Genomic DNA, 22295 nt, shown 5'->3' with positions numbered 1-22295 from the left:
AAATCTCTTCTTTTTAGGCATTGGATTTTTACTTTTGTTCAAATTTTCACAATAAAAGTTAAAATGCACACTGTTGTGCATGTCACTTATTTACTCTCTCTCTAGAAACTCATGTTTGGGACCAGCATTGTTGTGTGGCATGTAAAGCTTCAGCCTGTGATGCTGGAGTCCCATGCGGGCACCTGTTCCTGTCCCGGCTGCTCTATTTCTGATCCAGCTCCCTGCTAATGCTCCTGGATGAACAGCAGAGGATGGTTGAAGTGCTTGGACGCCTGCTCCCACATGGGAGACCTGAAAGAAACTCCAGGCTTTTGGCTTCAGATTGGTTCAGCTCTGGCCACCATCTGGGTAATAAATCAATGGATGTGAGATCACTCTGTTTCTCTCTCTCTCTCTCTCTCTCTCTCTCTCTCTCTCTCCCTTTCTGTCTATAACTCTGTCTTTCAAATAAAATACATCTTTAAGAAAAAGTATGTGAATAATTTCTACAACTACTGGAAAAAAGAACCTTCTAAAATATATTTGTCCTGGAGCCAAGCGGTAGTGTACAGACTAATCCTCTGCCTGCAGCACTGGCATCCCATCCCCTGCTGCTCCACTTCTGATCCAGCTCCCTGCTTATGGCCTGCAAAGTGCCAGAGGATGGCTGAAGTCCTTGGGCTCCTGCACCCACTTGAGAGACCCTGAAGAAGTTCCTGGTTCCTGGCTTTGAGTACACTTGGCTCTGCCTGCTGTGGCCAGTTGGGGAGAGAACCAGTGAATAAAAGATCTCTCGCTGTCACTGTCTCTCCTCTCCCTTGAAAATTTTGCATTTAAAATAAAATAAATCTTTAAAAATACTTTTGTCTGTGTTTTCAATAGCCCCAGGACTTTTGAAGAACAATTCGATTTTCTTGAATTTTTGGAGCAGATGGGTTCTTAGAAGGGTTTTGGTTCACACCCAGTGAGGAATCTAATGCTTCCAGAGGTGAAGGTCTCAATCAAGGTCGAGAGTGAATGAGGGGAGCCGGGACCACGATCCAGGTATCTGGACTCACACCATGGACTTTCCATAGTAAAAAGTGCTTTCCATTCATTATTTGAAAATCTTGGCACTTAACTGGGATTTGAGCTCATGGAAAAATAGAGCAAAAAATCCCTCATCCTTGCTGAACCCTTACTTCAGGAACTTGTGATTGAGATGACTTATTCTGGAGAAAAATCCCAGCCAATTATTCAATTACCCTCATCTTGCTGTGTCTGGGAGCAGATGCTATGAAAGAATCTCTGAGCCCATTATTATGCTGCTGGTTTTCTGAGGATTCTCATGGCAATGTTTCCAAACAAGTAACCATGAATTGATCTTAGAAATAATGTCTCACATCAGGTAGAACCTTCAGTTTCCATTTTGACTCATTACTGGAAGAGTGAATGTAACACCTAAAATTTTGTGCCATTCAATTCTCCATGGTGGCCACGACTACACAGAGACATGAGACCCTACAAGGAAGAACCCTGACCTGGATGGAGCGCTGGTAGGCGGCGCTGTTGCCTGATGAAAAGGCTCCAAAAGCGTCGATGAGGCCGTTGTTCTGCACTTGATCCGAAGCATATGTTTGTAAACCTCCTAAAATGCAATGACATCATCAGAGATCACATTCCAGAAAGCAAATGTTTGCAACATTTCAGCAGTGGTTAGCATTGCAGAATATGGGGCCAATACAAAGCTGCTGTTGCCTGTGATACAAACATCCCATTTGGGCATAGTTCCAATTCCCAGCTGCTCCATTTTGGATCCAGTTCCATGCCAACAGCCTGAGAAAGCAGCAAGAGATGGTTCAAGTTCTTAGCCCCTGCACTCATGTGGGGGACCTGGACAAAGCTCCTGTCTCTCCTGTCCTGAACATTGTAGGACAGATGTAATAGATGGAAGATCTTTTTCTCTCTGTATCTCCCCCTGAATCTGTACATCTGCCTTTCAAATAAATAAATCTTTGTGAGTATATTGCTAAAGTGTAAGTAGGTGACATGAACTATGTACCCAGATTAACTCAGAAGTTAATGCTATTTTAAAATTTCAAATTAATTATTTTATTTGAAAGGCACAAAGAAGGAGAACTCCAATCAACTAGTTACTCCTCAAGTGCCTCTAATACCCAAGGTTGGTACATGTTGAAGGAGCCAAGAACTTAATCTGGGTCTCCTATGTGAGTGGCAGGGAACCCCACACCCTGTTTTTGAGCCATCACCAGCTGCCTCCCAGGGTACACATTAGCAGGAAGCTGGAATGGAGAATAGAGCCAATACTCAAACCTGGGTAACTCAATATGGAATGTGGGTATCCCAAGCAGTGATTTTTATCCATTGTGCCAAAGTTCTTCTTTGTTACTGAATTTTTAATTCAAGCTGATAATAGTTTCAGCAACATCTCTGTCATCTGGCTACTGCACCTTCCTGCAAAACAACTTCAATCTCTGACAAGACAAAATTAATAACATAAGTTATACATTTTACAAGTCATGCCCTTCTTGTTTGAGAATCCATCAAAGTTTAAGGTTTTCACTTTACTCTTCTTTTTAAAAGATTAATGCATTTATTTGAAAGTCACAGTTAAACAGAGAGCGTTAAAGAGAGAGAGAAAGTGAGCTTCTGTTTACTAGTTCACTTCCCTAACGTGTGCAGCATCAGGCCAATGTCAGGAACTAGGAGCTTCTTCTAGGTATCCTGCATGGGTATGCGAACCAAAGCACTTGGAACAACTCCTACTGCTTTTGCCCAGGCCATTGGCAGGAAGCTTAACTGAAAGTGAAGCAGTCAGGGCAGGTATTGATGTCCAAATGGGATGCCTGTGGAGCAGGTGGCTGCTTTACCCACTAAACCACAACGTGGAGCCCACTTTTCTCTAATTTGAGACATAATTCTAACAAACAGCATTCTTTCTAATAAAGGAAAGCATGCTATGTTGTGGTTGCAAGAAATAGTAATGGGTAAAGAAATAGTTACAGAAAATTCTGGTATGTAGTAAAATAATAAGATTATACAGCAGATTCAGCTCTCTTGGACTATTTAAAAATAGCATAACTAGGACAAGTGATGTGAAAACACTTTTTAAAAATGGGGCCTAGCATTGTGCTTAAGTGGGGTAAGCCACTGTATGTCATTTTAGCATTCCACATGAGTACCAGTTCAAATTCCAGCTGCTCCGTTTCTGATCTAGATCCCTGCTATTATACCCAGGAAATCAGGAGAAAATGGTCCTTGTGCTGGAGCTCCTGAATTATATGGGAAACCTGGGTGGAGTCACAGGCTTGTGGTTTGGCCTGGCCCAGCTCCGCCGGTTGTGGTCATTTGGGGACTGAACCAGTGAATGGAAGATCTCTCTCTCTTTCTGCAACTCTGCTGATCATGTACATATATACATAATTTATAATCTGTTTAATGTAAAGGAAATACACTTTATGCATTTCATATGTGAGCTTTAAGAAGACAATGGTATTTCCACCCTACCCTCTCTCATTCCCAGTCTCCCATCTTCCGCCTTTCTTATTTTTAATTTTTATAATGACAAAATTTCAGTTTACTTTATACTCATAGGCCTAATCCTCCACTAAATAAAAATAATTCAGCAAATAGCAAATGAACAAACAAGAAAATCACTGTTCTTCAAAAGCGAATATAATCAAATCTCAAAATATTAATGTCACTTTTTAATAATCTATGAATTTTTGTCACAAGTCAGGGTAAACATGATTTCTATCTTTGGGAGCCTGGCATATTTCATCAAGCACAGTCATCTCTATGATCTATTGTATCCATTTTATTTTGAAAGGCAGGATCCCATTCTTTTTTATGGCTGAGTAATATTCCATTGTGTGCATACATTATCATTCCTTTATTGAGTCATCAATTGATGGCCACCTGAGCTGATTCCATGTCTTAGCTATTGGGAATTGAGCTGGTAGAAACGAGGTTACAGACAACTTTCATATGCAGATTTTATTTGCTTTGGATAAATTCCCAGGAGTGGGGTGGCTAGGTCATATGATAGATCAATTTTCAGATCTCTGAGGAATATATATACTGTCTTCCATAATGGTTGTGCTAGTTTACATTTCCACCAAGAGTGTATGATGGTCCCTGTCTCATATATCCTTGTTAGCATTTATTATGATTATTTTGATTTTTAGAAGGTAGCTATTTTAATTGTGGTGACACCTCAATGTGGATTTTTAAATAAATTAATTTAAAAATAAACTGCTAGGGAAATATTTCAGTAACACGGTTGATGTCTTCTTACCCAAACTCCCTTACCTGCATGAGTGCATCTTTTCCCACCTGTCTAAATGTTGGTTGCTAATGGCTATTGCTGCTCCTTTTTCCAAGCAGCTACTTTACCAGAAGGAGCCACCCTACCTAGAGTAACGGTCCCTGCCTCTCCCTGCCATCCACAGCCAGTCACTGAGCATGATGCAGTCAAGTCTGTGATGCACTCACTCCTCATGCTGAGTCTCCTGTGGGGCAAGCTTCAGCTAGACCCCAACAACCTCTGCATCCACACTAAGCTCCTGCCCCACCCTGTCTTGCCCTTCTTCCTGTTCTCCCGAGAGCTGGCTCTCTTTCTGTCACATACACAAAAATCCCTGTCACAGGCTCTGCTACTAGGAAGCCCAGTCTAGCACAGATAACGTTAGACTCAGATAGTCCTGCCACAGAAGATAACTGCTTAATATGATCACTGAGAGTCACAACACTATCTCTACATTCAACAAAGGAAATAAAGGCTGCTCATCTACTCTGCTAAAGAAATCAGGAACACACAGGGTCTATTTGAACAATCTGTCTGTGTCTGTGAGTCAGGTGCACCGTATGTTAATGCATTATGAGAAAATCACATTGTAAACTATATTTTCTATGACATTTTACATTGGTCACTAGGTCATTTGCCCTCCTCTTTGCTACTTTATCTCTCTGTCTCAGACCCTCCTTCCTGTGAAAAGTTCTTTGTGCCTCGTTGTTTTTGCCATGCACAACACCCATAGCATGGTTAGGGTGTAGTTAGAAGTTTGTCATCTGTCATCCGAGGTCTCTTGGCCAGCTGTCAACTTGGAAGAGAATGGCTCTTGGTTAACCTGTTGGATGTCTCCTGGTTCTTACAACATGCCTGAGAAGGGAGCTCTGCCTTCTCAGCAAAGTGCTGTATTGGCCCTATTTTCCTTAGACTGTCCACTCCCAGAATCAAAGCCTCGAAATAAATCGGTGACATTAATTCTCATGGCTGCTTGACGGGGAGTGGAGGAGTGTTGTGTCAGGGCAGTTGGGTGGCAAAGATGGCTCCTTCCCTCTCTCCTTTCTTCTAGCCCCAGTTCACTGGTGCTCACAGTCCAGGGGCAGAGGCTGTGTGACAGTCTCAGCTGGTACCCTCTCACCTGTCATTTTGGAAAGCTCCTCTAGTTCCAGAGCTGCTGATGGTCCCAGGGCCACGGTGTGGATGATGGCACCACTCTGCTGCACTTCCTTCAGGCAGCTGCTTATGCTGTTGTCTTCCCCATCAGTCAGCAGCACAATCTCAGAGCCATCTGTTGGGTATTTTTTCTTAATCACCTAAGGACAACAACCACAGCATTGAGGGTGACCAGGATATTTATGAAAGCTATACTTAAGGAGCACAAGAAAGAAATGTTCAAGGGAGCAAATAGGAGAGTTGAAGTAACTGTGTACTTTGTGAACATAAAACAGCATCATTCATGGACCATGAACATCCTCTTTTCTATTTGCCCAACAGCTGCAAAGGGAGGGAACTGTGAAACTCAGATTAGTCCTAGGAATCAACAGTGCTTCCCAGAAGCAGAGGATGGTACCCATATGGGAGACCCAGAAGAAGTTCTTGACTCCTGGCTTCAAATTGGCCCAGCTCTGGCTGTAGCTACCATTTAGGGAATGAATCAATGGGTGGAAGATCTGTTTCTCTCTCTCTCTCTGTAACTCTGACTTTCAAATAAATAAATAAATAAATAATTCTTACAAAGCAGGAGAAAGTAAATCACTCACATTTCATAGAGATTATATTTGGGGGATATATTAATTCTGATTGAACATTACCCAGGTAATGGGAGTTATTAAAACTTTTTTATATCCTTTATGTCTAAAATGAGATAATTTATTCCTCTTAATTACTAGTTCCTAATTGTCCTAGGACACCTACATCTCCACTTTTCCAGGTAGAATCAGATTAAATATGTTTTTTAAGTGGCCTAGAGAGGTTATTTCTTTGGCCAGTGTTGAAGAGGACTCTGAAAGAAAATTAGATAAAAGAATGCTGTTATCCGTTTAAGAAGATGAGGGTTACCTTCCCCAGAGACAGTTGCAGGAAAGATCCAGAAATAAAGTGAACAAAGAGTCAATCCTAAATCCCATAATTTCTCCTCTCCAATTGAGAATCTCAGAGAGGGAAGGAACCTCAATTAAGAAAGTTAAGTGAAGAGGTGGCTTCTGCCCCAGTGTGAGATGAGACTGTCCCCTATAGCAGTTTCTGATGAAATACGAAGAGGAATTCTATGACTGTCACAGAGTCAGAGACTAGGATCATGTCAATTCTGGTGCTGGCCTTGGTCTGTTCCAGCTGCAGGATCTGCAAAGCCATAAAGAGGTTGCAGTATGGACTGCCATGTCCTCCTCCCAGTCATTGGCTATGCGTCATGGAAAATGGGCAGAAATCTCTGCACGCAGCCTAGAGCAGAGAGAGGCTCCGAGCTAATGTTTGGCAGGTAGAGAACTCCTTGTGCTGTAGTGGATGCTGAGCTATGTATAACCTGCCTGGAGACTCGGTGTTCTCAAGGTTCTACGCCAGACATTGCTGCAAGGAGCCTAAGTGAAAGCCGAACAGGGTCTTGCAACAGCCAGAAGCAGGGGCTTGAACAAAATGCAGGATCTAAGGCCCCTGCCTCATCATTCAGACTCCTGGGGAAGAGGAGGCGAGGAGAGGGTGTTTCTACATTCCAGTTGCATCTCTCACATTCCCTGTCACCCATCTAAATGGAAAGTACAGAGCCACACGTCCTGGACACCGTCATCTCTCCCAGAGATTTGCATAGCAGAAGTTTAAATCAGCGATTTCCATGTCTGTTTTCTCCCATAATTTGCTTCTTTAATTAAAGCTGGAGTGGGTGACACAGGCACTGGAACCCAGATGTGTCCAGGCTCTGGAAGAGGGATTTGCTGCGGATGGTATTCACAACAGAAACTCCTTTAAGAAAACTGACTTTCAAGGTGAAATATAACAGCCAGAGGTACAGGAAGCACCTGAAGGAGATGGTCTAATTCTGCACAGAAGTAGTGCTGTCTGGAAGCTACTGCTGCTTAGGAAAGTGCACAAGCCCCATTGACATGTGTTGTGACCAAAGAGCAGGCAAAAGACAGAACTGCTAACATGCTTGGAGATTCTGAGACTAGCCAAGTAGCCTCTTTCAGCCTCCCATTCTTCACTTTGTAGTTAAGTGGACTCTAAACAAATAGAGATTGTTGGGTATTTGTTTAGAATACAATATTACCTATTTGTAGCCATTGAGCATCGGCTATTATTAGTGCATTAAAGAACTTGACTCAGTTTTATTTATTAAGAGCCTCCTGACTAAATGATACTATCTCCACAGTCTGGGAGGGAGAGATAAGTTCTATTCCCAAAGAAGCTTTATTTGATTGAAAAACATGGTTAGAATATGGCAGAAGAGCTTACTGGTCATTAAGATATCTTTAGGAAAAGAGTAATAGGATTTAGAAAGATATTCTAGAATTTTAGGGACAAGACGGATGTCAGGAATAGGTTATATAGCAATGAGCCTTTGCAAGATGCTGAGCTTTGAAGTGGAAGAAAGGAGGAGGGGTACTTATGTTAAGGATGAGTCAGGCAGAAGTATGGAAACTCCGAAGGATGGGTGACCCAATGTGCTGGGGCACAGAGAGCCTGGGAGCCTGGAAAGGCGGGCAGGAGTTTTATCATGAAATACATGGACTGTTTAATGGAGAGTTCATAATTTATTTTACTGAAATGAAGAGACAGTGATATCTAAGTAGAGGAATAATGTGGATAATCAGGTGAGATCTTTAGATAGGATCCCAATAAAATAATGCAGTTTCTAACTCCTCTTGTTCCATAAATAAGCCATTTGTTTTACCAAAAGGAGATCCAACATGCTAAGAAATCTAGAATACTCAAACATCTCAAAACTGAACCATATTCTCTCTACATACACACACAAAAATATAATGCTATATAATGTTATATATCCATAATATAGACATATATTACATATAATTATATATAATGATATATACACATGTGCTATATAGATTACACCTATATTTATGCTATGTATTATATAATTTGTATTTGTGTGCTCTTTTAAAAAAATTAATGTTTTTGAGATTGCATATTTTTAAATTGCAGCGTAACCAAACACTTTATGGATCTACTGAATAAAGAGCTCAACCATATCTGGGTTGAGCTACTTCTTCTTAGCTATCATTATAGTTTGTGCATGTGGATTTATTTGCTACTATGCGATTAGTGCAGCTCTCCCAATAAAAAATAAGTTCCATGAAAGAAGGGGTGGTGTCTTGCCCTCCAGGTTTTTGGAGTGCCCAGCACAGTGCCTGGCACACAATAGGTGCATTAGGAACATTTGCACTGCTGGCATGAGTGAACAGATGCAGAACACACAAATTCATGAAGAGATTTGATAAGAAACGTCTTGGAGGCCTGCATTTTGCAGCGTTTGAGCTAATGTTCTGCTTTTGGTTGTTCAACTCAGTGATTTGCTAAGTGTGTAAAGAAATGTGTTAGGAAACATAAACTGCAGTTGTTGCAAAGCATGATAGAGAAACGTGTCTTACTGAAAACGCCGCTCGAAGGCCAGAGCAGATGGACGTCCCTCCCGCGGGCACTGTGGGTAAGCTTTTGGTGAGCGCAGTTCTGTCGGCGCTGCTCTTGATCTGCCTGAGTTCACTTTGTACATAGGCGACACTGTCAAAGGTCACCATCCCAACCCAGGCTCCCTCCTCAACAATCTGCAGCAGAAAAAGCTTGCCGGCTTGATTCAGTCGCTTAAGGCGGTCGTCACTCTGGAGGAGGAGAGATCATGTTAGCTTTACCTGGACAAGCTCAGAACAGGAGGGAAGGATTTGGAAGTGACTGATTTGGCATTGAATAATGATAGCAAGTTTACTTGAGACATATCCTTCTGGGACAACGGTTCTCATTTATACTTAGCAGCATCATTAAATTTAGGTAGAATTTAAGGGGTTTAGTATAAATAGCAAAGTGTAAAGCCAGATTACACAGTCATTCAGATTCAATGCTTTTGTAATGGTTCTAGGTAAGTTCTATGTGTGCCTCTAGCCCCAAAATTTGTCAGTGAAGCATAGACAAAGTCAAACTCATGTCACTCATCAGATCTTTGCTCATAGCTGCAAACTAATTTGGCAAATGAGTCAGTGGTGCTAACTCTTTGATGGACACAGCTGGAGGGGCGATTCTGATGGCAATGCCTTGGGTCTGTGTTTATCCCCAGAACAAATTGTGGTCCTGATCACACTGCACACATGTCTTTAGCCAACTTCCAGAAGACCAAGGCTATCGAACATACCGACATGCTTCCAGACTTATCAAGGACTAAGCACACAATTCTTTGCCCAATCTGCAGCAGTGAGAAGCTGGGAGCAGGGGGCTGGGTTGTCATGGGAGTGGTTTTCTTGAAGTCCTCAGAGTCGCTGATCACTTCCCACGTGCTCCGGAGGTTGCATTTTTGGTTTTGAAGGGTTGGAGCTTCTTTATTGTGGTTTTCTTCTGTACAGAATTCTACCACCTGCAATTGTCAACAAAATTATATATGTAATGATAAATCACAGTTAGAGTCTCAGGTCATTTAAATAAGATTTCCAATCTTATTCAAAAATATTTTCAGCCTTTGTTCTTATCCTTAGTCTTCTGTTAACCATAATCTTGACTCAATCTCACAACCTCTATAATCCACAATCACTACAGAACATTATAGAAGCAGCTCATATTTCTTTTTGCAAACCAAATCTTCAGCCTCACTGGATCCTTTACAGATCTCAGCAACCCCTCCGCCTGCCTGGAGGTTTCCTTCCCACTTTCAAACTTCAAGCCATCCTTGGAACACACTTTTGCTAGCATCTTTCTCTATCCTTGCACTACCAAACCCCTCTTCCTTCCCACTTACTTACACTTCTAGTTGGTGTTACCACTCTGTGCCCAGTCTTGCAAATCAATGAATGGAGTTTTCCTTCTTTCTGCTCCCTGCAAACTAGCCAAAATTCAATACATTCTACCTCTCCTGCATATTAACTTTTTTTTCCTGCCATGATAGACTCAACCTTGTCTAAGCCATCATGGCTCCTCCCTCAGTCTACTGCAGACTCCTCTGCCTTTTCCGTCTTATTTCCCCTCCAGTTGATTGATCCCACAACTGCTTTCTTACTCTAGCAAGAAAAAAGCTCATGGAATTTCACATATTGTGAGAAAAAAAAAAGAATGGATGCTGACATTGAACTTTTTGTGCTAAATGAAACTTACCTTTTAAGTCCATTTTCCACAAACTAGTAGAAGTCCTCTTATCCTTCAGCTCATGGTGTCACGTGACTGTGCTACCCAAGGTACTCCCTTGCACAGTTAATGCTCATTCAGTGACTGGGATTTTTGTTTCTCTCTCCATCGTTCTGCCTGTATTTACAAGTCTAATTTCTCCAGCCTGGCAGGACACAATCCTGCTAGAACTTTCTGCCTCTGTGCTTTTGCTCATGACTCCTACTGGGCAGGAAGTTCCTCCTCCTCCTTTTCCTCTGTCCTCTGCACTGCAAACTCTCCCTTCACCTTTCAGCCACAGGTGACTTCCAAATTGCTTTTTCTCTTTCCTATTCTTTTCCCTGGAAATCTACCACTCAATCCTTTTTGATCTCACAGTACTCTGCATGAACTTCAATACTATTATATGGGGGTGCTAGATCCAGTTACAGCAGAAATGTGTGTCATTAAGTTTTGGTTCCTTAAATATTATTTGCAAAGTAGACTGGGAGAGAGAGAGAGAGAGAAAGTTTCATTACTATGTGGCAGTAGCTAGGTCTGGACCAAATTGAAGCCAGGGGAAGTTGGCACTGATATAGGATGCCACTGCTACAAGCAGTGGTTTAACCTACATGATGCAACAATGAACCGCTGTAGTCAGTCATTTAACATAGCAGTAGAGGAGGGGCAGTACTGCAGATGCCACCTGCAATGTTGGCATCCCATGTGAGTGCTACTCAAGTTCTACCTGCTTTGCAATTCAGCTCCCTGTTAATATGCCTAGAAAGGCTATGCAAGATGGTCCAAGTCCGTGGGCCCCTATCATCCATGTTGGAGACTTAGATGGAGTTCCTGGTTCTTCTTTCTGGTTGGGCCAGCTCTGACTGTTGCAGGCATTGGGGAGTGAACCAACGGATGGAAAAATTTCTCACTTCTCCCTCTCTCTCTCTCTCTCTCTGTCATTTTGTCTTTCAAATAAACTGTTTTAAAAATAAAAGTCGCAAAGCAGTGGGCCAGGTGTTTAGTATACTTGTTAAACAGACCCTTTGGGCTGCGTGCATTCCATATGTGTGTGTCTGCACTCCAGTTCTGCCTCTGCTGTTTTTCTAGCTTTCTCCTAACATGCACTGTAGGAGGCAGCAGTTGACAGCTGAATCCTTGCTATCCATATGGGAGACCTAGATTAAGATTTGTACTCTCACTTAAGCCCCAGCCAGCCCAGCCCTGGATGTTGTGGGCATTTGGGTAATCAACAGATGCAACACCTCTCCATGTCTGTTTTTGTCTCTTTACATATCTGTGCCTTTCAAAGAAAGTGGGAAAAAGATAAAAAGCAGCAAAATATACTTTTAAATTATTTAAAGTTATTAAAACTTTGCATGAACTTTTGAAGGGCACCACTACTCTTTCAAAACCATTTTCAGTTAGCATCTAAGGCAAATATATAGACAAAAAAACTCTTTCAAGTAAAAACTTCCTGTTAAGTTTTCACTGACTAATTAAAAGAACTTTCGCTTATTTCTTATAAATTTCTTACTTACCTAAGAATTTGCAACCTTGTATACTCTTAGGAGCATTTGAAGTACTTCTAAGCTCTTAAACTAAATGCTAGTGAGACAGAAATGGAGAACTGGACCCCGACTCACCCCAAAGCTGGGAGCTGCTGACTTTTACCTTAAGACTGATGATTTCCTCGTTTCCCTTGTACCTTTGATCTCCCTGAGAATGCCTGGCCAGAAAACCTCACCACACATGTGCGTATGTAAGGGACAAAGCCTAGAGGTGCTTACCGAGCTGATGCTCTGTGCGAACATGATGGACGCCTTGGCCTCCTGTTTCGTGTCAGGGAGGAACTCGCAGGCTTCCTCGTACAGTCCTGTGTGGGCGTTGGGTCTGCAGGGCCTGCTGATGCAGCTGCCCCCTTGGCATTTGTTGAATTCACTCCTACCAGTAACAGCTGCTGAGCATCTGGAACACATCATGGGAGAGTTTCAAAGGATCAGGCTCTGAAATGGCCTGCTCTACTCACATCCCAAGAAACAAACACGTGTCCTTGCAGGTCCAAATTATGAAATCATCAGCAGCATACATTCTGTCTCTCAGAAAGTATCTTCAGGGCTCCCCAAAACTTTTTTTTATGCAACAGAAAGCTGCATCTGGCTTAGGACTCTGCATTATTAATTAGGCTCCAAGTCCTTCGGCACCTCCTAGCTCCTGAAAAATCAGGAGTTCTCTTTCATTTTCTCCAAACCGCTTGTTGACATTTTCCTGTTTTCTGTTCCTTTTCTAATTAATTTGTTGCTTAGGTTTTTGCAAAGTTCTTGCATTTTCATAATTGTTGATGTTGACACTTATGCTACATACTCATGAGTTTTGCTAATAGTATGAATGAGCTGTTTTCTCCCATTATTATATTTTAGCTATATTTTGCAAATATAAATAATATCAATACTGCAAATTTGAAAATTAGTGAAAAGTATAAAAAGATAAAATCATGTCTCACTATGAGAAATAAGTGACTATTGACATGTTGAAGTATTTTCTCCTGTTTTTATATATCAGTGTATCTCACATATAGCTTTGCTTTCTACCTTAAAAAGACTCCATATTGAGAGGCCAGTATTGTGATTTGGTTTCCGTCTGGCCAAACCCCATGTTTTGCAGCCACTTGGGGAGTGAGCTAGCACATGAAGATCTCCCTCTTTCTCTCTTTCTGCACCTCTTCTTTACAAAAATCCATAAATCTTAAAAAAAAAATCTTTAATATATGATTCCATTTGAAATATATTTGTCATTTGTGATTTTAATATTTTCATATATATTGATACTATATATAGTATGCATTCAGTCTATTTTGCTTCAGTTTTGCACAATTTCAATAATAAAAGGATGCACTAATATCAATGAATAAACAAAATTATGAGTAATATTTTGACTGCATTTCCAAGTTTGCCTCATGATTGATTCACCGACTAAGCTATCAGATCCCACAGGTTAGGTATTTCAAAGCTAACTGATAAGGCTCGTCTTATCCTTTCCTTAAATCAGATTTGCAAACAGGAAATTCCTGGGTCAAGAAATGAGAAAATCGATGGGTATTCGATACCTGACACGCAAATTACTTCTTAGAAAACATCACCAACAGTCCTCTAGGCTCTCATCCTACAGACAGAAACTTACTAGGTAATAAATGAATCTGTCAAATTCACATCTCTTTGACTACTAGCAAGTAGGAGCATTTTGTATGTTCGTTGGCCCTTTTTATTTTTTCTCTCCTTATTAAGATTTTCTTATTTATTTGAAGGGTGGCACTTCAGAGAGAAAGATAGAGAAAGAAATTTTCTGTCTGCTGATTTACTCCCCAAATGGCTGCAAGAGCTGGGGTTTGTCCAGGCCAAAGTTCCACCCTGGAACTCCTTCCTAGTCTCCCAAGTAGTTGGCAGGAGCTGAAATATTTGGAACATCTAATGCTGCTTTCCAAGGACCTGGATTGGAAGTGGAGCAGCCAGGACTCAAGCTGGCATCCAGATGGGATGCTGACATCACGGGAGTGGCTTAACCTGTTGCAACATAAGATTGATTTCCATTTTAATTTTTCCCTTTGTGAATTATTCATTTTTGTTTGTCTATTTTTCCATTCAGGTGTTATTGTTTTACTGATTTTCAAAGGCTCTTTATGTACCAAACCTGGTTTTAAGCTTGGTTTTAATTGAAAGTTTGGTTTAAAATTTTTTTTACAAATATCTTTTTCTGTATTTTTGTTTGTCTACTTTTTTATTGAGCTATGTTTGGCTTGTGTGCCAAGAAATTTTCTTTTCGATTGTTGAATGCAAAGAAGACATTCATTCTGTGGAGATTTATTATTTCTTAATGTTCTTTTGGTTTTCATTACAATTTAAGAAAATAATGAGTCTACGCAATTATAAGGGAATTTATTCATTTTCTTCACACAGTTCATACTAAACTGATGTCTTAAAAATGTCTTCAACTGATGCTTAAAAAATCCTATATTTCCACGTGGATTCATAATTCTTTCTATATTAAGAAAGTAAATTGTGTATATAGATATATAGTTGTATATCTGTCAATCCGTATTGTTTTAATTAATACAATTTCTAATATATTTACACTTTGGAAAATCAAGTCCATGTTATTAGTGTTTCTTTTCAAAACTTGCCTTTGTTGGTACTGCAATTAAAGCATGTGGATGAAGTCCCTATGAAGTCACAATGTCAATCATAGGGCTGGTGATACAGCTTAGCAAGTAAATCTGCCACCCCCACCTGTAACACCAGCATCCCACATGAGCACTGGTTCGAGAACCAGCTGCTCCGCTTCTGATGCAGCTCCCAGCTGATGACCTTGGAAAATGAAGCAGGACATGGCCTGAGTGCTTGGATCCCTGGAGTACTTAAAAGAAGCTCCTGGATCTAGATTTTAGCTTGGCCCGGCCACAGCCTTTTAGCAATTTGGGAAGTAAACCAACAAATAGAAGATTTAATTTTGTCCTTACCTTTCTCTGTACCTCTAACTTTCACGTAAATAAATAAATTCATCTTTCAAAAACTTGTCATAGCTATTATCTATTGAATGAATTCTGGGACTTCCTAGGATTTTCAAAATAAGCTAAACATGAATACCCTTTTGACCAGTTTCATAAAACCTATGTTGCAATTTTAGTTGAATTTATTTGTTCCATGGATTGGAAATCTCTGAATTTACCTTAATTTTCTTTTAAATCCTTTAGAAGAATTTCACAGTTTTTTCAAATATGTCTTCCACACTTATTATAATTTTTCCTACTTCTATTATACCTTTAATCACTACTTTGAGAAAAAATAATTTTTCTATTATATTCTTGAATTAGCTGTTATTTACATAAGCAACAATAATTTGAGTATTTATCTTCTATTTGGTCATCTTATTGACTTCTTATCAATTTTAGTTTCAACTTATTCTCTTGGGTTTTCCAAGTCAGCCGAATGCCATCTGAGTAAAAGCCATTTTCTATTTTCTAGTATCCCTTTTTTAATCTGCATAGTTTCATGTGTTATTGCATTGATTACAATTTCATAAACAAACTTAGATAATGATGGTAATAGTGATCTCCAACCCCTGCGAATGTCTCTCTATGCAATACATCACTTTAAGTAGCTGTCGTCATTTAAACAGTTCCCTTGATTACTTTCATGTCTTAAAATTAATTTAAAAGCTTAGAGAATAAATAACACACATTATTAAATATTAAATATATTATTAAATCATAAAATTATGTTAAACATTTATTTATCTATTTGAAAGGCAAAGTAACGGCAGAGAGGGCAGGGAGAAAGATAGGGTAGTGGGGAGACAATCTTCCATCTCCTGGTTCACTCCCCAAATGGTCACAATGGCTGGAGCTGGGTGGGTCTGAAGCCAGGAGCCAGGAGCCCTCTCTGGGTCTCCCTCATGCATAGAGCTTCTATAGAAGCTCAAGTGCTATAGCCATGCTCTGCTGATTCCCCAGGAGCATGAGCAGGGAGCTGTGCCGGAAGTGGAGCAGCTGGGACACTAACTGGTGTCCATTTGTGATGCTGGTTCCATAGGTGGCAACTTCATATGGCACACCACAGATCCAGCCCCAACAAATTTAACTTAAGAAGACATGGTAATTTTAAGCAGACATCATTTGGCTGCTATGGAAGGAACATGGTGCGTGTGCCTGCATGCTTTACCCAGCCCCGGCTGTTTAGTCATTTGGGAAGTGAATGAGCAGATAAAAGACTGGTCTTTCTCTCTTCATATCTGTATCTCTCCCTCTTTCCCTCCCCCTCTCAAGTTAATAAAGTCTTGTTTCCCCCTGTTAGTGAAGCACGTTTGTAAGTCCCTCATGGCTCAGGTCTGTTCTGTTGCGCAGTCTACACGCACTGAAAGGGCTGGTTACAAGGTTACAAGAACTTGGCCAAAGGCACCATGGCAAGGTCAAGTATTTCCAGGGTTGAGCTTGCTTTCTGCTGATACAGGGTCTAGAACTGTCCACGAGGGAATGTGTTGGTGTTTTAAAGCTGGATTATTTTCCAGGTAAGTTTCACAGTTGCTACCAGGGCCATTCCCACCGACCAAGTCCACCAAGGCCCGGTTCTGCCCTCCCGGCCACTGAGAGCCCGGTTAGCACTGTTCATACACTGACCCTGGCACAGGAAGACAGAGCCTTGAGCACAACCCCTGAGCAGTGAGCGGTGGCTGACACAAGTTTTTAAAAAGGCAAGTAGTTAGTTGCCTTAGAGTAGAGAATTTTACTAACTGAAGCATTTGAAAACCAAAGTTAGAACTTTGTGGAAATGTGAAAAAGAAAGCACTAAGAAGAAATTAGAGCTAGAACAACAGAAGACTGCTAGCTTAACATTCATCAATGAATATGAAAATGTGGTTCCAATTTAAAGTGGCTTGGGAAAAGCAAAATTAAAACATGCATACCTTACAGCTTCGTTTTTCCCGCTGGCTAAGTAGAATTTCTCCTTGTTATTGTACTCATCAAACACTCCCCATCGCAGACGAGCCCATTCCCGGACAAATGCTCTCCCTGTGTGAAGATATTGTAAACACCCGATTACCACTGCAATAGCAAAATGCCTTCTCCCACTGGGGGAAGCCCAGTCTTCAGGTTCATGGTGCTTTGATAGTAACAACAATTCACTGAAGGCATGCTTCTCTTGGAAAGACCTACGCTTCTGTGATTCGTAAATGCTACCTGTGTCATGTACTGGCACCTGTTAACTGCCGCGCAGTTCTTCACCCTCAGTTGAAACAGCGGCCAGTGCTCATGTTCAGCCCAGGGGAGCGTCGCAGAGTCAGGTGGCTGCCTGGCTCATTACAGGCATGGGCCCTGCTGACTCAGCGCTATCCCTTTCCTTGATGTTAATGGTCGCCGCTAACCACCTGCCTTCAACATTCTGTGACTGTGATGAACTCCTGATCCTTTTCTTTGCTAGACAACACCAGGCACTTGCTCATCTCTGATTCTTTTCCCCTTTCTGCTTGGAATCTCCCTACCCAGCTGCCACATCACGTCTCTGCCTGGAGAAGTCCTACTCTTCTTTCAAACTCAAACTTGGTCTCATCTAGACCTTCCCTGACATCCTTTGACCAGATGTAATAAAATTGTATCTCACTGTGGCACTTGCCAGCTTCCATTGCCATTGCTGCTTAAAGGCCAGTCTTGCATGCTGCACACTTGTCTTCTCCCTAAGAAGAGCAAATCGGATCTCTGTATTGTCCCTGCTGGGCACACAGTATCTGGAACTTACCAGCTGGGTCAGTGAGTGCTTCTTAATTTTGGAAGAATCTTAGAGGCTTCAGTTTTTCTGGAGCGTAAGTTCCAAGTAGTTTGGATTTAAAGGGCCTGGTTATAGGGGCATATGAAGGAAGTGCTAGTTCTCCAGCTCTGAAGGTTTGGACTTGATTTCGTAGGTGCTGAGGTGTAACCACTGGTCCCTTAAACAGGAGGGAAGGGGCTAGCAGTACAGTGAGTTAAGCTATTGCGTGTGATGTCAGGACAGCACGTCACAGTACCAATTGGAGTCCTGCCTGCTGCCCTCCTGATCAAGCTCTGTGCTAATGTGCCTGAGAAAACAGTAGAAGATGGCCCAAGAGCTGGGCTCCCAAGACATGTGTGGGAGACCCAAATGGATATTCAGGTTTCTTGCTCAGCCTGGTCTAGGGCCAACCATGGTAGCCTTTCAGGGAGTGAAAAGTGAATGGCAACCCCCCGTTTCTCTCTCCCTCTACATAATTCTGCTTTTCAATAAATAACTTCTCTCTCTCCTTAAAAAAAAAAAAAAAGATAAGGAAATACTGTGAGGGAGAAGGGATGAGTTGATAACACAGGAAGGAGATAATGTGAATGGATGACACTATATGTGGTCATGATGGTGTGAGGAAACTCGGAAAGACGAGTTGGGAAAATCGGTTCAATGTGTATCTCTTGAGTCATACACTTAGCTCATACTCCTTCTAAGGAGATGAAAGAATGTTCTCGAACAACAGAGTAAAGTGTTTAATCCCTTTCTAAAAAGATCTTTAAGTGTCCCTGTACATTTGGAAGTGGAGCATAAAGGTGCAAGGATTCTTGTGCTTGTTTTTGCTACCTTGTTTGTTTAAATAAATAAATCAAGATAATTCTGGGGGATAGTAATCATTTTTGCATTCAAGAAATTCAAGGGATCTGCTCTGTTGGGTAGCGGGTGAAGCTGTTGCCAATAGTGCAGGCATCTTATTGCCCCAGTTTGAGTCTGGTTGCTTAACTTTTCATTCAGCACCCTGATAATGGCCTGGTAAAAGCGATGCTAGATGACCCGAGCATTTGTGCCCCTCGACCACGTAGGAGATCTGGATGAAGCTCCTGGCTCCTGGCTTCAGCGCAGGTCATTGCAGCTATTTGAGGAATGAACCCACAGATGGAAGACTTCTTTCTCTCTCTCTCTCCTTTCCTCCATTTCTCTCCTTCTCTAACTCTGCTTTCCAAGTAAATAGATACAAAAAAAATTGTAGGGCCCGGCGGTATGGCCTAGCTGCTAAAGTTCTCATCTTGAACCCTGCCAGGATCCCATATGGGTGCAGGTTCTAATCCCAGCAGCCCCGCTTCCCTTCCAGCTCCCTGCCTGTGGCCCGGGAGGGCAGTCGAGGACGGCCCAAAGCTTTGGGACCCTGCACCCGCGTGGGAGACCTGGAAGAAGTTCCTGGATCCTGGCTTCGGATCCGCATAGCATCGGCTGTTGCGCTCACTTGTGGAGTGAATCATCGGATGGAAGATCTTCCTCTCTGTCTCTCCTCTCTGTATATCCGCCTTTCCAATAAAAAAATAATTAAAATAAATCTTTAAAAAAAAAAGAAATTTGAATTTTAAAGAGATCCTTTTATGGCAATGTAATCTGCGTGCCCTATGCAATTCTGCCATCTGGTGGCCACAACACAAATTGCAGGCAGATTACATTGCAGGCAGTGAGTCTCCATGCAATTGCACAGAAATTTACTAATTTACAAGTATCATGTGGTAAGACAATAATTGACAAAATTAAGATACCATTTTTAAAATGTGTAAAATTGAGAAATAAAATTTACATGAAAATTGGACTATTTTATTTTTAATTGGAAAGGCAGATATACAGAGAGGAGAGACAGAGAGGAAGATCTTCCATCCAATGATTCACTCCCCAAGTGAGCGCAACGGCCGATGCTATGCCGATCCGAAGCCAGGAGCCTCTTCCGGGTCTCCCACGCGGGTGCAGGGTCCCAAAGCTTTGGGCCGTCCTCGACTGCTTTCCGGGGCCACAGGCAGGGAGCTGGAAGGGAAGCAGGGCTGCCGGGATAGAACCGGTGCCCATATGGGATCCCGGGCGTGCAAGGCGAGGACTTCAACCACTGAGCCACTGTGCCACCGCGCCGGACCCAATTGGACTATTCTTAATCCCCATTATAAGTAAAAGAAAATGCTGTCTCAGTTAATCTATATGTAGCTATTTTGTTGAATTTTATATGCTTACTTATACAGGCAATGCCATTATTACTCATCTTGAAAACAGAATTCTTACATCCTGAGACATGCAGTGGAGGATTTGATCTGCTCCGTACCTTGCGGTCCATATTGAGTCTGCATTTTTCCTGCCAGGAAGTCGGGAGTGAAGTGGATCCTCTCGCCCTGCTCTCCACACCGTCCGATCTGCTCAGTGTAGGGTTCATCATTCCCTCCTGGCTGAGCTGCAGCGACCAGGACATCGGCCTGTGATTTAACAAAAAGGCTTTTGTCACCGTGGGGTCTGAGCCAGCACTGGGACCGCATCCACATTGGGGTATTTGAAAAGCACATCCTTTAATTCCAGAGTAGTTTGATTTTAAAGCCATGCATTGCAAAAACGAAACAATCAGTTTTGAAAGTATTGATGCTCTCACATTTTTGTAGGTCTCCAGTTTGGGTCTCACGTAGTCAGGTTTTGTTTTCCATTTTTCAGGAATCAAAATGGCAACATTTTTGTAATAGAATCTTTTCCCTGTAGCTTCAAACAGGTACGGAGAAGCCTGAGTCACCATGTCCTGGGGAGGAGGAAAACACAGGTAGTGCTCTTGACTGAGAACAGCGCGATGGTTCAAGGTCACACCTGCATTCCACACTCCCGGAGCCAGAGCTGCGGATACTGTCAGCAACGGCCCCAGCGGTCCTTGCTGGCATCACACACACACACACACACACACACACACACACACACACACACACCCCGTGTCACACCACACCCTTCGCCAGGCACACTCTAGAGGCAGATGCTGGTCCTGGCTCCACCATTTGCTAAAGAACATTTAGCGCTTTCCAATTCTGAACTTTGGTTGTTCCCGTTTACGAAATAGAAAATATCGTAGAGACTGGCTGATGAGGTTGTGATAAACTTAATAGTGGAGCACTAGGAATAACAATTACTTAATATCAGCTAGTGATGTGAGCCCCTGTCCTCGGTGGGAGAGACTGGAGCCCAAGCTGACTCCCACCTGGCCCAGCTCCAGCAGCTGAGGCCATTTGGGAAACACCAGAGGATTGCTGTTCTCTCTGTGCCTCTCCCTGTTTCTATGTAACTCTGCTTGGCAAATAAATAAAATAATAAATAATAATAATAAAATAAATGTTTTTTTAAACTTTGAGATCATTTCAGATTTGCTTGTCATGAAATCACACGGAATTTCCAGCTTCTCCCTACATGCATGCATTTTCTATATTTGATTCTCAGAAAATTGATGAGAGGGGTACTTACTTGCCTCTTACAGACATGCAATCACTCTTACACTACTCTGTCTCCGAACTTTTACTTTTCTTGTTATTCCTGGCTGTTAGCCTCTCTAATCTCTCTGCCTGACTACTAAAAGCAAATTGCCTCTCCTGGCTCCTTAACGGTAACAAGGTGAGGTGCTGCCCCCGTGTGGCTCACTGGAGGCTCTGTGAAATCCAGAGCTTTCATTCTGAGCCCATATTTAGTATTGCTGGAAAGGGTTTACAGTTAGAATAAAAGGAGAATCTGATACATGTCCATGGTAAAAACCGAGCAGTAGCTTCTGTGCATCTGCCCTATGTAGCCGACTTTTTTAAGGCTCCAAATGAATAATTCAGTCCACAGCAGCAAATACAGACATTATTTGATGCACCAAAAAAATGTGTCAGGCTCTGATACATACATATATCTGGCATTTATTTTCTCATCCTACTATTGAAGTGCTATACTTTCCATTCTTCAGATGAAAAAACTGAGGCTCAGACAAAAAAAAAAAACATCTTTTTTTCATGGCACGAGGCTTACAGTGATGCTTACCATTACCGAAGTATATAGGTAATTGCCATCCCACACTTACCTTTATGTGCTGAATGAGTGTTTCATTTTCTGGCACATTTGGGTCAATGGCCACGACAATGCCTTCATAGCCATTATTGTTCAGCTGAATGAGTGAATTGCTCAGGGTCCCTTTTAGCAGGTACAGGATCAGGAGGAAGCGGAAACTTCTGAATGACCCCATTGCTGTAAACCCACCTTCAGGAAAAGTTGGTAATGGAACTGTCTCTCTGTACCTCTCATCTCACTATATATATACATACACTTCTACCAAAATGTGGACACAGTTTTCCCACATTGTTTATCAGAGGACTTTAGCCTGTTGAGATAAAATGGTGTCACGACGGCATCCTTCGTCAACAGATGATGATAACCAGAGTCTCTCACTGTGT

The 22295-nt window shown here is 41.9% G+C and overlaps 1 protein-coding gene across 1 annotated transcript in view; it reads right to left on the bottom strand.

Moving 5' to 3' along the window:
- The window catches only part of CLCA1 (chloride channel accessory 1), a 29532-nt gene extending 7445 nt beyond the window's left edge, over nt 1-22087 (bottom strand). The window contains exons 1-9 of the mRNA XM_040987244.1: nt 21926-22087; nt 20486-20626; nt 20168-20315; nt 17015-17120; nt 12349-12526; nt 9621-9839; nt 8869-9096; nt 5406-5580; nt 1500-1606 (exon numbers count right to left, since the gene is read on the bottom strand). Of these exons, the coding sequence (XP_040843178.1) occupies nt 1500-1606; nt 5406-5580; nt 8869-9096; nt 9621-9839; nt 12349-12526; nt 17015-17120; nt 20168-20315; nt 20486-20626; nt 21926-22087 (1464 nt within the window). The remainder of the gene's footprint in view (nt 1-1499; nt 1607-5405; nt 5581-8868; nt 9097-9620; nt 9840-12348; nt 12527-17014; nt 17121-20167; nt 20316-20485; nt 20627-21925) is intronic.
- Nucleotides 22088-22295: the final 208 nt, after the last annotated feature.

The sequence above is a fragment of the Ochotona curzoniae genome, unplaced genomic scaffold (assembly GCF_017591425.1).
Source record: "Ochotona curzoniae isolate NIBS_2020 unplaced genomic scaffold, NIBS_Ocur_1.0 contig_4612, whole genome shotgun sequence".
Classification (NCBI taxonomy): domain Eukaryota; kingdom Metazoa; phylum Chordata; class Mammalia; order Lagomorpha; family Ochotonidae; genus Ochotona; species Ochotona curzoniae.
The sequence above is the reverse complement of the archived record's forward strand: the minus strand, read 5'-3'. Positions and strand labels throughout refer to the sequence as shown.